The following is a 14,723-nucleotide window of genomic DNA, read 5'->3' on the forward strand; positions in this document are numbered from 1 at the left end:
TTTCCTAGATACCTTTATTTCTTCTAATTCTAAACATTATAAATAAACATAACTAGACATCTGCTGACACTAACATGTAAGTTTAGTGTAAGGACCTGCACCACTAAGTTTTAAATGTATTGGGAAACGTCTCTGTCTGTATGTGCACGTGTGTGTGAGTGTGCACTTGAATGACTGAGTCGTGCCTGTGTTGCCAGGCGACGGTGACATGTAGGTGCATTGTTTTTATCACACTCGGCCACACATACAGACTGCCCACACACAAAATACTAGACTTTAGTCTGTTCAGCCAAGCTCTGCATAAGCTAACAGCACCCAAAGGATTCACAGTGTTGAAGGGTTGAGCCATCAGTAGTATGTTCTGGGGGGGATAAGACCTGCTTCCTGGCGGACAGGAAATTCAACTTCCTGTCTTGATTAATGATCACACAGGGGCACTGAGGGGCCACCCACACACAGAGCTCACACATTTCACCTTGAATGTCAACCCTTTTTTTCTTAGCTGGTTCTCAGCCAGAGAGTGCTTGAGAAAATCTTGCAACTAAGTTATCTTGAAATAAAGTAGATAAGATTTTTTACGGCTCATTACAACAGGTCCGCACATATTGTGATTGTCAAGAAAGAATGCTTGTTTATTTCTCAGGCTTCCCCCTCCCCCCAGTGTAGGGGTGCATTTTGTTTGAGAATGCATGAGGGTCAGGATCCAGTAAAACTGGTGTTTCTCAACCTCATGACAACGGTCAGGAGTCATGTCAGGGAGAAGAATGTAAACAGTGAACAGAGCTGGACTCCTCAGAGCTGGAGGAATGCGACGAGTGGCAGGGGGCTCTGCAGTTACTCACTAATAGGATGTTAGACTTGTTACAAACCAGGGAACGCAGGAGGACTCCTAACTGGCGAGCCGCTTTGCAGTGCATTTCACTGATGAAAAGTGTGAGAGGGGGCGTAGGAAGTGAGAGGGGAGACAGGCCATGGAGGAAGGGAGGAGGAAAACAGAGAGAGGTGCTTTTTAAGATTTCATGTTCTCCTCCAGCCCCCACAGTTTGCAGATAAAGGTTGCCGTTGCCAAGGTGACTTGACAGTGAAAGGGAAAGTATCTGGCTCTGTGTTGCCTGTTCTTCTGCAGGAAGCTTAGAAGCCAGAGGCATAGATAAGATGATTTCACTCCCTCCTCCACAGAACAAAAGCTGTACGCATGATATACTGCCTTAAATACCTCAGGACACTTTGGCTGCCGTATTCCCTCCAAAGCTGCCTAAATATGCGAAACATGCAGTAATGAGAAAGCTCCCTATGCTGTGCTGAAGCTGCTTTTCCTTTTTTAAATCTGCACTAATACATTAATACATGCAGCCAGACAAACTATCTGCATCCTGAAAACAAAGACACACAGTGCTTTACAGTCAAGAGGAAAAAACTCTTAATGTTTATTAGCCATGAATTTCACATTGTGAAAAAAATCACATGTACAAAATGATGCCATAAAAAATAGAAATTAAACTCTTACATGACAAACAAAAAATGAAACTGATGCACACTGACAGTGTTTTCTGTCTAATTTACATCATTATGTGAAACAAGACACTGTGCTCCAATCTGAGCCAGCTGGATTTCCAGATAAAACAGAGGACAAGAGGAGGGCAAGAGTAGAAATGGGAAATGCCACTCAGCAATTAGGTGCAAATTGAAGGGGCATTCATTGCTTGCTGTTGCCAGGGAAACTTGGGATCTGTGTGAAAGAAACACTCTTATGTGATTGGTAGGGCCAGGGGCTCTGTGTTCAGTGGTCGGAGGAGGTCAACACTATGGAGCCATAAGGGTCTCCACAGAAGTCCTGCAATTGCAAATAAAGGGATAAACTTTTGTGTGCCTTTAGGAGCTGAGCAGGAATCTACAGAGCTGTTTACCGACTGATCCACACAGATTTGATTTTTTTCATGAATCCATGAGGAGGACATTTGGAAAAAATATATAGATATTCCACCAAAACATTAACTCTTACATTGAAATTCAATGATTCCATTAATATTCAACTGCAAAACGTCAATGCTCAGGTCACCTAGACAGACATACAGACAAAAACACTGATTAAAGTTACCAAGTATTTCATATGCAAGTGTTTAAGACATTCTCTCTTTTTGTTCTTTAGGAACTTGCAATGTTTGTTTTTTTTTGTGTGTGTGTGTGTGTGCATCATTGACATTATGGTGAAAAGCACTGCGGTGTCTGCCCTTATCAATTACTGGATTCAACTCTTTCTCAACCTAATGGTGAAGAAGACTGTGGGTTAACACCCCAAAGAGCCATGTTAGCACATGTGACAGTCTCTGCAGCTGTCCCAAGAACAGCTGCAGAGACTGTTGCATTCTTAACCATGTCAGGGTTACTCTGTGATGTTCCCTGATATTTACTGGGTCACTTACTGCATCATTCCAGCAGCCTTATCGGTTTTATGGTTCCTATCTTGTTTTGTTGAATACAATTTCGGCACCAACAAGATGATTTAAGGTTTGGTTATTTAAGGACTCAGGTTAGAGCTTAAAGAGAATATATCAGAAGTCAAATTGATATTTCTTTCAACCCCCGGTAAGTCTTCAGTCTTATTTCAACAGCGACCCCCATTCTTCCACTTCCATCAATATTCTGACATAAATGAAATCCCTGTAAGAGGCACACCTCCATCTCTTTTAAAAGTACAAGCTCCTCCTGGGAAAGACTGAATTGTGCAAAATGCAGCCCAACTGAGATCCAATAAAACACAACACCTGGCCATGCACGACATAACCCAAACATACATTCACATAAGAATGCAGGCGGCAGAGAAGAAATAAATAGGATTAAACATATTGACATAATCATTGTCACATAAATTAAGACTACATTGCAGCAAGTTTAAAAAGAAATTGATTAATTCTCAGTTTAGGTTAAGGTGACGATATTTCTGTGACCACAGAGAAGAGTTCATGCCGGTTTTACTGAATCACTATGAGTGGACATGCTCTAAAAAAGGCTATGACTCAGCAAGCGAGCCGCTGCTTTTATCAGAATAACAGAAGCACAGCCGGACTTTTACAGCATTAAGAGGACAGTTTAATGTGACAGTGCTGAATCCAAACACTGAATACCACCCTGTGTACAGTGGGTTAGTTATCCTGCGCTTAGCCAGCTTTAATGCGTAGCTGCAAAACAGCAAACACGTAAGGTCGTGACCCCGAGGCACCTCGATCCCCTTGGCCACGCATAGACCCCTTCCACCTCCTCAACCTCAGCTGGTGTTTGTCATCAACACCTCATGGATTTTAGTGACAGCAAACTGCCAAAGCCTTCATAGGAGGAACACTCAAAGGTTTGTTTCTGTGTTAGAGCTGTTAGAAGCATGTCTTAGAAAGAAGGGGGAAAAGGATAAGGGGTCAAACAAAAAGAGCTTATTAGAGGAAAGAAGAGGGAGATTTGCTCCTTCACTGTGCCTTTCATAAATCAGCTATACTCAGTCAAACTGAGTTGCTTTCTGTTCTATAGCACACCAATCACTGCATTCTCCCTCATTCAATCTAAATAGAACATCCACCATGCTATACATTGCAGTCTCCGTGAAAAGAGTTTTTTTTTTCTTTTTTGTCATAGAGAAAAACATCAATACATATCCTCACAAGCCAGTCATGACTAAATGGGAAAAATGCAGATAGTGTGATATGTTTGCAGCCCTAATATGGCAGCATGAAAGCCTGATATGCCGGATGTACATGAGGCGAGTTTGTGCCTCATACAACAAGCAGCAGTTTGTTTGGTTTGTTTGCGTGAGCTACTGCACTGTATGTCTCCGCTTCCTTCTCAAAAACGAGACATGACATCATTCCAGTAAAGTGTCCAGCTGTACATGCTTCTGGTTCTGCATCTTTGCAGCATCAAGATGAATGCGGGTGTCTGTACATCACTGCTCAGTGTCTCTTTTAGAGGAGGATGATGTGTGCTTCTTCACAGTTGGAGTCCAGTAGATGATGCAAAACGGGAAAATCTGAGGGAGAGAAAAGAATAACCGGTTAAAAAGGCTAATCAGATGTATGAAGATGCCTGAAAGCAAACAATGCTCAACAGCTTAAAGGTGACGTTTTAATTATTCAAAGTACAAATGAAGAGTGCTGCAGATTCAACTCTTTAAAGGCCCTTATATGTTGTGTTGATGACTTGGACTGCATTTTATTCACTACTATAGTGCTTTATGTCTCCACTCTCTGTCTCCTGCTACAATAATACGTTTGGAATATCCATCTACTGTGTTTCCTCAGTACAGTGTTCTTAGCTCCCCCTCAGCCCACTACACTTTTCACATCTGAGTGTGTTGTGATCTCAGAGTTTCACTTCGACCGTTCCATTTTTAAAGCTTTTACCTAATCTTACCTTGGCACAGGTGGCTACAAGCTTGGCAGCCAAGTGTCTAATGTGAATGTAATCATCACCAGCTATCTCTGTTTGGAGGTGGGTTTTTCCCTTGGTGTTATGTGAATAAGTGAACCCTAAAGAATTAGGATGAATCGTCTCCCCGTTAAGAAATACACTGTGCACATTTACGCACGAGGTACAGCAGCATAACGACATTGATTATTTGAATTTTGGATTCCAGTTTTTGTATGTATGTATGTAGCATTTAGAGAAATACATTTATGAATTTGTTAATCAAAGTATTATGAACAGCAGATCTAGGCTAACTTTTCTTCTTCACTGCCACTAGTGTATTTAAACTACACGCTCACACAGTTGAATTTTCTGTGTAGATAACTTAAACATATCAGCATCAAGGAAGTCAGTCAGAAATAATGTGTTATTTGATTTTGTCAGCATCCACCTCTACTAAAGGTTTCTAGGGGAAGGAAATCTAAAAAGGAGGAATCTAAGTTAGAATTTTTCCTTAGGGAAAAACTGAAAGAGAACTTCCTTTTTTCTCTCACAGCTACAATCTTCTTCTGTGAGGTCTAACATACTTCCTCTCCATTTCATTCCTAAACAGTCAGCCTCCTTTTCCATTCCTCCATATTTCATCTTTTCACTGCATTCAGTGAGTAGACTGTCAGTCACCAAAAACAAATTCAATATTAAATTAGTGGCAGGATTATATTCTTCACTGAGCATTGTGTTACATTGGTTTGGAGATAGATAAAACCTTAAGGCTAGTCCCTTCCGCTTCAGAAATGAGTCACTGAAAAGAAAAGGAATAATACGTTTTAAAAATTTTTCATCCCGTGGAGAGGAGGAACAACACAGTATTGCAGCAGTGAAGCAGCTCTGAGCTGCTTCCTGGCATTATCAAATTGGAGACTGTGCTGTGCTGGACAGCAGGGGAGTCACTCTACTTCTCGCCTTCGCTTTCTCAAGAGCTGAGGGCCCAAAGCCATTTCACTATATATAACAAAATTCAATGGACTGCCTTCATGGGTATGTGTGGGGGCATCAGTGTGGGGTTCAGGGATTGTGTGAATGGATTATGCGATGTGATCGTGAGCCTGCAGCATGCAGAAAGATCAGGTTTGCCAGCTGACTACCCATGCTCCACATACGTCTGGCCTGTTTATCATCAGGGCAGGAGAGCAGGGTTAGAATGAAGCTACAAAGACATAGATGGAGGCAGGAGGAACTGTCGAGTTGAACAGTACATTTTCAGAGCGAGACTATTACTATCAAGGAGCGCTGACTCTCCCTCCTCACTTCCCCTGCTGCCAATTCTCTCAGTCACCTCTACTTGTAACAGTTGATGAATAGTTTCCGACACTGCGTGAGTCGCCGGCTGCCTCCCTCTCAGCCAGTATAAAGTCCGTAACCTCATCAAAAGAAGGTGACTGAGAGTGGATTAGCCACACCAGGGTGTAGCCTGCTGGTGTGTGGCTTGTCTAATTGGCAGACCCCCTTTTCCCTCTTAGAGAGATTTCCCCCACAGGAGCAATAAAAGTATCCTATTCTCTTTCAATTACCCTCTCTGTCCTTCGGCCCATCCCCACAGCCACATAACTCACTTAACTAACGCACATAAACCCCTATCAATCCCCCCACCGTTCCAGTCTTCCTTCTCTAGTGCTCCTTCCTCTCTTCTTCCGAGAAGACTCTACCTATCCAAGATGAGAATCTTTTTGTTGCATTTGTGTATTCATTTATAGTTAATATTCATAATGATTTACTGTTATGTGAAGGTTACTTGTGGAAATGTTATTTACAGTAAGTGTCATTTTTGATGGTTTAATATCAGCCAACATATTGTTAGATACGTTGTAAAACTGGGAAGTACTGATATTGATATCTGCCTTTAAACCCATATTGCTTGGGCTCTAATTAATTTAAGAATAAATAAATACATAGATAAGTAAATACATAAAAAATTCAACTGAATTTCAATGTTTTACAAATGATTAAAGGAAAAGAAAGTGGCACCACCGTCAAACTCTTCAAAGAGTACTCCACGGACTTAGCATTCCCCTCCTATGACATTGTCAGACTCACTATGGACTGTGAGACCTCTAACGAGGCAAAACATCTAACTAGAGATTTTTTTCAATTCTTCTTCCTTGTCACAACCTGACGTCTACATTTCCCACAATGCAACTCAACCGCCTACAGTTCAGCCGGAAATTCTGGTGTGTGTTATGCTAGTAGCAGCTAATGTAGCCTCGAGTTTCTAGCCTCAAGCAGAGATTAGGAGCGGGCTACAGATGGCTGCTGAGCTTACTTCTATCTCACTCCAAACCACCAGATGTTTTTTCTTTTTCAAACTTGTAGATTTTAGCCCCAACCAAAGCTGGACGGAAATTTATCACATTTTGCGCAGCTCCCTCTGGAGCCACAAAAGCCTTTATACAACTTTTTTTCACATAATTTAGATCTCCACAAGACCTGTAAACAGACTTTGATGTTTAAAGTCGGTGGAGTTCCCCTTTCAGACAAACAAAGAGACATGAGAGGTCAAACTTACCTCATGGAAAGGGTGTAGGTAGAGGGTTTGGGGCTCAAGCAGGCAAATGTTTCCAGGTGCTGACGAAAGCAGTGGGAATGAGCGAGTATGGCACAGTAGTGATGCTGTTCCAAGAATCCAGCGTGGGGTCATAGCAGTCCAGAGTTTTACACCGCTGTGTGCCAAAGTACCCGCCCACCACATACAGTTTGTTCCCTGATGCCACAGCCTGGCAGCTCATCCGCTTGGCTGTCACGTCGCCCACTTTAGTCCATTGGTAGCTCTCACTGCTGAACTTATAAGCCGAGCACGCTGAGAACTCTGTGTCCCCACCCATGACAAAGATCTGGTTCCCCAGCACAGCAGCGGCTGTGTAGCGCCACGGCTGTGGGCAGGAGGCTGGCACAGTCCATCGGTTCTCCTGTGGATCGTAGCACTGCACTTTGGGCAGCTTGTCATGGGTGACGCTGGTTCCTCCAAAGGCAAAGAGCTTGAGCTTGACACTGACCACTGCTGCATTGCTCACACCCTCTCTCAAAGGAGCGACCATGGTCCACTTGTTTGCCGCGGGGTCAAACTGCTCCACCTGTTTGAGTGATACAGACGGAGAGGCCGGGAGGCAGCCGGTCGCTGCGGTGTGACCTCCTACCACGTAGAGGCAGTGTTTCAGCTCTGCAGAGCCATGGCCAAACCTGGCAATGAGCATTGGTGCCGCCTTTGACCATTCCTCATGGACGGTGTCATAGACCCACACATCTTTGGAAACGCCATTCTCTGAGCCTCTCCCACCAGTGATGTACACCTTACAGCCGATGGCGCAGGCGCTGAACTCTTTCCTTGGGCTGGGGATGTCAGCTTTGGGGATGATCTCTTTGGCTTTCTGGTCTACCAGGTACAACTTGTCACACATGAAAGTCTGCCCTCCCAGAAGAAAGAGGGCATGGCTGGTTTTTCTTGGCCGAGCACACGGGCTGTTAACGACGCCATCATTCTGCAGGATCTTCAGCTTACACCGGATAGCTTCATCCACCAGCTCCTTGCTCTTGGCCTGGGCGTTGATCAGCTCTTCTGTAGATACATTCTCCATGAGAAAGATGGCAGGCAGCAGGGCCAGGCGGACTGTTCTCAGGAGCTCCGGGAGGCTACAGTGTCTCTTTTCCAGGTCATAGTTGATCCAGTTAAGGGCAGCTTCATAAACCAGTCTCTCATCTTCTGTCTCCAGCTCCTCATGTGACAAAAGCTGCACCACCATATCTTTGGGCAGTTGGAGGAAGTCCTCTGTCTTGCAAATAGCGGGAAAGTTGCTGAGGCACATGCCCCAGGAGAGCTCTGACAGCTTGGTGCACTGATGAGCGTCAGACAGCAACAGCATGCCAAGGCAGTTGGATGGGTGAAGGTTCCTCTCTAGGAATTCAGCGCAGGCATCCCGGATGTCCTGAAACTCTAGCATGTCCCCAGCCTCCAACAGTGACTCTGCATTCTCCTCGTTGATGACCACACGTGAAGAGTATGCGTAATCCAGCAGGAGTTCTAAAACCTCCGGGTGGATGGAGTCACGGAAGTCGACCTCGCTGGCCTGGCTCTCCCTCAGCCCACCACTGAACATGGCTTCAAAGTAGCGGCTGCAGGCAGCCAGCACAGCACGGTGGCAGGGGAAGGAGCGGTTACCAGCATGAAGCAGGACGTCTGTGAACAGCCTTTGCTGCCGCAGTGAGTTAAGGTGCATGAGGACACTGTCAGCATAAGAGGACTTGTGGAACAGGTAGATGTTCATAGAGCCGGTGCTAGCTCGTGATTTTCGGTTCTCATGGACGCACACGGACATTTTCATTGAATCCTGAAAAAGAAAAGACAAGAAAAATCTCTAGTTAAAACATTTGATATTTAAGGTCCAATATACAAGGTTTTACAGTGTTTTTCTAAGGTAATGGTTGGTATGGGTCACAGTGCGGGTTGTAGCTTTTTAGTTAGGTATGTAGTTGTTCTTTCAATTTACATCTATGAAGTAAACATATAAATGGTTGATATATTCAAAATATATTTATTTTGCTCTGAAAGTCAAGGTGTTTTTGGTCTCTCTATGAAGAGAGTTCACAATCATCTTAAAACATTTGCCTTGAAATTGCTACCATCATAAAGCTGAGACAGCGATCAGAAGAGACATTCTCACTATGACTCAAAGTAAATATAATAATAAAAATAATTTGAAAACTCAATAAAAAGATACGTTTGATGTGCAAGTAAGATAACAAGAGAAATTTCCTCTGTTAAAGAAATCACCCACATTCATTTTATCTGCTAAAAATCCTCTTTACAACAGTATCGACCTGAGTATCATAATTATGAGTTTCCCATAAAGAGGAGGCAAGCTTTTAGTAATAATATGGGAGTATGTTGCTGGCAAAACAGAGCAAAAATAAATTGATCCTTATTTATAGATAATTATCTTCTATCAATTGATCTCCACTCTTCCATACTCCTCGTCCACCATCGATCTGTTCATCCAAGTATTCTTTCCATCACTGATTAGTACAGAGATTTCCCACGAGATATTAACTTTTTAACAATTTACAATGTAACATGTATGTAAAAGAAAGTTTCATTATTTATCCAGGTATTCAGCTGATGTATGTATCTTTTACTATTTCTAAAAGAAAGAATGAACAGGTGTTTTTGATCTACATCTTTCATCTATCATACATTTATAATTGTCTTCTAATACTTTTTACCATGCCCACAATTTTCGAAGTTTGATGCAAAATACGCCTGAGACACTTGTGGAATGTAATCACTATAAATCAGGCTAAAAGTTATTTATCAGAGAGACTAGACTGTTTGTCTTTAAGATTACTCATGAAAAAGCAGACTGCTACAGGCCTGATTTTCCTGAATAAATAGTATTCTGAGCCTTTTGTATTGTATTGTATGTGCACACACTGCGATGTCAGTGTTGAAATATTACATTTTGCAGACCTAATATCATATGATGAATGATGTGTATTCTTTGGAGAGTATTACAGTCGATTTAGCAAGAGATCCAGGGATTGCAAGTTGCAAAATAGCATACGTCTGGGAGTTATGAAGGTCAAGTAAAGAACACTTGTCTTCTTGCAGAGACTAGGAGCCTTTCCCACTTTCAATTCCAAGTAGTACTAATCCTTCCTCTTTTAGAGATATCGTGATTTACAAGTAAAAGTCCCTTTGCAGAGGGCTTTAAGAAAAGAGGAAAGAAAGAGACAGCAGGACTCTTTTAAGCCTCAGAGAAATGCGCAGAATTTACTCCACTCAGAAAGTTACAGCTCCCATCTCCAGTGTCCTTGCCGTGTCCTCGCTAAGGGCTCACTTTCATTCCACCCAGTTTCTAAACATGTCAAGTGCCTCCTGCACTCTGTTTCCAGAGTCCATGTCTGACCTAGTGAATCCACAGCTGTCAGATGCTGCCTTTGTTTCTCTGTTAGCCAGAAAATGTTTTACAAACCTACAGGTGGTGATTTGCAACAGACAGATGTTGGCAAAATATCAATTCAAGACAGACAAAGTTCAAAGGTTTCCAGGTGTCACAAATTATTCCTCTACAACCCAGTAGAGAAGACAGTTCCCATTTTCCTTAAGTTGCATCATCTGCTCCAAAATCCTCAGAATGCTGTCTCATGAACAGACAGTCAGGTGTGAACCCTGCACAAATTAAACCAGTCGGGGCTTCTGGTGTCACTCACACCTTTGGCTTCAACAGGACTGCATTGTTCCTTGTCATAAGTTATGGGGAAATTATTAAATTCCAGTTAAACAAACTCTCCAAACCAGCGGCTCTTTGTAATGTTCTTTATTCAAACTACCCAGGTTGACATTTTGATGCAGCTGTCAATGGGGAAAACACAACCTGCAGCATGTGTTAGCATAATATATTTAAATGACATGCATTACATTCCAACCTAAGCCTTCAAAACTGGAGCTATTGCTGAAACCAGGAAGCCAGCGAGCATGAGAAATAACCTGTGAACTGCATAGATAGGACAGAAAGTACAAATGTGACTGCTTTCATTAATTCTAATCACTTTAGTAACCTCCATATAAAACCACCATCAGGTAAAAAAAAATATATGTCCAATTTGCTCAACTGTACTTTGTGTTTAGCACAAGATAATGAATGTTAGCATGTTAACATGCTAAACTTAGATGATAAACATAGTAAACATTATACTTGCCTAACATAATGATATTAGCATTGACATTTTGAGCTTGTTAGCATGGTGATGTTAGCCTTTAGATCAAAGCACCGGTGTGCTGAAATACAGTCGCGCAGAGCAGCTAGCATGGCTGTCTTGTTATTCTACTCTCAATGACTTACCAACAAAAAATCTGGTTTAATGTTGAAATTAAATAACTCATACAAATGTGACATGCTTGAATGAACCAAAAGAATAAGCAACCTTTAAACATAAAGGGAATAAAACAATGGTAAATGTCTCACTGGGGCTCTCACAGCTTTCAAGCACACACTCTCTTAATAAGGAATGTGTTCCATTTTAAAGTCTTCTCTTTAAAATGTGGGACAATTAGTTTAAAATAATGCATTGCTTTCCAAGTCATATTTCATAATAAAAATAGGGGGAAGAATTTTTTTTCACAACTTAATGAAATACAAAACCAACCGCAACCGTGGTTCAACAGGATGTATTGCATTCCAGCAAAATGGCCTCTGGCTCAGTTATAATGAGAATATCTTAGCCTGCTCGCTCACCTGCATGTCACCTCCTACACACACACACACACACACACACACACACTGATACCGCAGCTTTTGTTTTCTAATGGAAAGCTGTAAGTGTCTTGATTTGAATAAGTGGTCCTAATAAATCAGGCTCTAAATTGAAGAGGTGTTGCATATACTAATAATTAGCATCTTAATAAATATAACCTTGAGTAGTCCAGGTCTTTATAGCACAGTAGCTGACAGGCAGATAAGCACTTCTGATTAGTCCAAAAGGCAGATAAGCACTTTTGATTAGTCCAACAGGACTAATCAAAAATTGTGATTATTTCAATTAATAAAGTAGCTATGGCAATGTTATGCTCATAGGAGAGATAGTTAAGATACAATAATTTTTTTTAAAGTATACTTTTTTTCATCACTAATGATAGTTACCTGAAATTACCAAACAACCTGTTGTTTCTGTGCCAGTGTTCTAACTTCCACAGTGTAATCGTTTCCTTTCTGAAATGACTCAAAGATCTATTATCTCATCTTGATAATGGCGGAGCAAGACATGGTCTCAAGAAATGCCAATATTTGGGTCTGTTGTTAAGAGTTAAGAGTTCGAGTCATGTATTTTTGCTCAACTCATTTGTATCTACTTATCTACTCAACCATTTAATCTTGTAATCATTTTGACTTTGATGATGTAGTACATGCTGAAATTATGATAATCAGGAATATTACTGCTTTAACATTCCTGGTTTATTCTCCTACCACGATCCAAAGAAACAAAGTTTTCCACGGATAAATGAGCTCACTCATACATAACGTCACTGCAGGAGAGCTGAACAAAGAGAAGAGCAGTAAACCTCATACTTGTGCTATTTGCATATTAAAGGATAAAGCCTGGATTACCAACCAGGCCTGCAGGTTCTGAAACTCCTGTGTTTATATATTTATCATTTAAGTCGGAATGTCCTTTGTTGCAAATTTGCTTGTCCCCAACATCTGTCCAACGAGGATGTTTAATTATTGTATACCAGAATCTAATAACTCTGATGGTTTCAGAGTTTAATACGATATTTTCTTACATGGATTCTTGTACATAATATATTCTACCTGTCTTTGACCTTAACCACCAGTTTAGACTATTGGCTGTATGTAAAAATGTTACCTGTCTTACTCCCACAGATGCCTCTGGACATTAAACCAACACTTGTAAACACAGGTGATTGGGAAAATCTGATTACTGCAACCCATATAACCTCTCAAATCAGATTACTACTTAAATGTGGTTGTTCACAGATAAGCACGTATAAACATCCTGACAAGTTGCCGTGAGATTCCCGAGGACTGTCTGGCATGTCTCGGGTTTCAAAACGTTCTTTGTTGAAACAATTGATTAATCGATCTTCAGAAATGAATAGGCAACTTAATAAATAATTCATGAGTCGTTGTTCACACAAAAATGCAGAACATTCTCTGATTCCAGCTTCTCAAATGTGAGGATTTGCTGCTTTTCTTTGTTACATATCATTGCAGCCTGACTGCTTTTAGGTTTTGGACTGTTGATCCGACAAAACAAGAACTTTGAAGCTGTAACCGTGGGCATGGGGAAGTTGTAATATATATATAATATTTTAGACTTGATTAACCGATTTATCAAAGAAATATCGCCAGATTAATTGATAATGAAAATTAGTTGCAGCATTAAAACAAATGACTATTAATAACATTATTTACAACCAGTGCCCATGGTAATATTACTTGTCCTTGGTCTATGATGTATTTCACATGCTATTTTCTGATACAGTAGTATAGGTCATTTCATTCACACCAACATGCCCTGAGAGAAAGAAAATACACCAGCAGTGTGAGAGTTAGCAGTTGGCTGGATGTCAGTGAGAGTTGTCCTCCTCATCCCCTCACAGAAAACAGATCCAGGGGCACATAACCGGAAAGCACATACATGCCACACTCACAAAGGGCACAGTAAAAAGGCTTGCACATGCAGCCTCTGGACTCTATCAGAGGCCTGGCTGGTTGCAGTCTGTTTAAATCATTGCCAGGTGTTCACAGTCAACCATGGACTCAGGAAGAGGGATTGGAGGGGGGGGGGGGACACTTCAAAAGTAAACACCAAGCTTACGTGGGCCAGTTCTGTACATCTGCCACTTGGGGGGAGATGAAAAAAGATGCAAAACAAGAGAAGAAGCCAGCAGCTATTGATCTGCATGTCTGCATCAATCTTAATCTCTAAACGGAATCAAATTTATAGTCTCAAACCAGCTGTCCACACACATTGAACGAGGTTAACCGTGTTTTAACGAAAGCTCCGCCACTTAGAAAGTACCGTTTGTTAATTTATAACACCAAGATGTGCATGTCACACCTGATGTAGCCTTTAAAACATGAAAAGCATCTCGAGCGCGCATGAGTATGCAGGAGCAAGACGCCTAAGGGAGCACAAAGGACTGCGAAGAGGTCCGTAGCGTACTTCAGGAAAATAAAGAAATAGGACAATAAATGTGCTGGGTAAATGACAGCAATAACGAAATACTGACATAAGCAACGGATGTCAACAACAGTCTTTTGTTCATCAGCGTGTTTTCTGTTGCGCTTACTCTGCCACAGCCCGGAGTTTTCCATCATCAGGTGATCAGAAAGGGATGCAGCAGTTTTGGTAATAGTTGTATTATAAAAACCTGTTAATAAGCTATAATATTCAGTAGTGGGTGTGATTTATTGTCAGATTTAGGCCTACCTCTTTGGGTGAAAGCAGGAGTTCAATTGTGCCGGCAGTATCCCTCGAACATGCCGCTTCTGAAAGAGCCACGATGCAAGCCTTGCGCTCGGGGAGTGTAACAACTGCTTGGTTATTTCCGAAATGCTGGCGGATGCTCGGTCAGGATGAGGCTGCTTTGTTCAGATAATGCACTACACTGGGTTGTCTACAAATTCCAAAAGTTATATTTATATATGGGCTATAAATATCGAAATAGACGGGCTTTAATGTAAAGAATGAGGCGAGATGTTTGGCGGCTTTCCTCATCTGCTGCTGCTCTGCTCCTGTGTGGCGGTCCTCTTCCTGCG

The 14,723-nt window shown here is 41.7% G+C and overlaps 1 protein-coding gene across 1 annotated transcript; it reads right to left on the bottom strand.

Annotated features, from left to right (window-relative positions):
* Window positions 1-1,396: 1,396 nt before the first annotated feature.
* enc1 (ectodermal-neural cortex 1) lies at window positions 1,397-14,723 on the bottom strand. The gene is made up of 3 exons (XM_038733733.1): window positions 14,395-14,723; window positions 6,956-8,771; window positions 1,397-4,015 (listed from the first exon to the last, which is right to left on the bottom strand). Exon 2 carries the CDS (start codon window positions 8,763-8,765, stop codon window positions 6,990-6,992), a length of 1,776 nt encoding a protein of 591 aa, XP_038589661.1. The 5' UTR covers window positions 8,766-8,771; window positions 14,395-14,723; the 3' UTR covers window positions 1,397-4,015; window positions 6,956-6,989.

Source organism: Micropterus salmoides, unplaced genomic scaffold, assembly GCF_014851395.1.
Source record: "Micropterus salmoides isolate LMB-PRFRI ecotype aquatic unplaced genomic scaffold, ASM1485139v1 Ms_hic_scaffold_20, whole genome shotgun sequence".
NCBI classification, from domain to species: domain Eukaryota; kingdom Metazoa; phylum Chordata; class Actinopteri; order Centrarchiformes; family Centrarchidae; genus Micropterus; species Micropterus salmoides.

Excerpts from the sequence above, each read along its gene's own strand:
- enc1 (XM_038733733.1), bottom strand. The coding sequence starts at position 8,765 with ATGAAAATGTCCGTGTGCGTCCATGAGAACCGAAAATCACGAGCTAGC.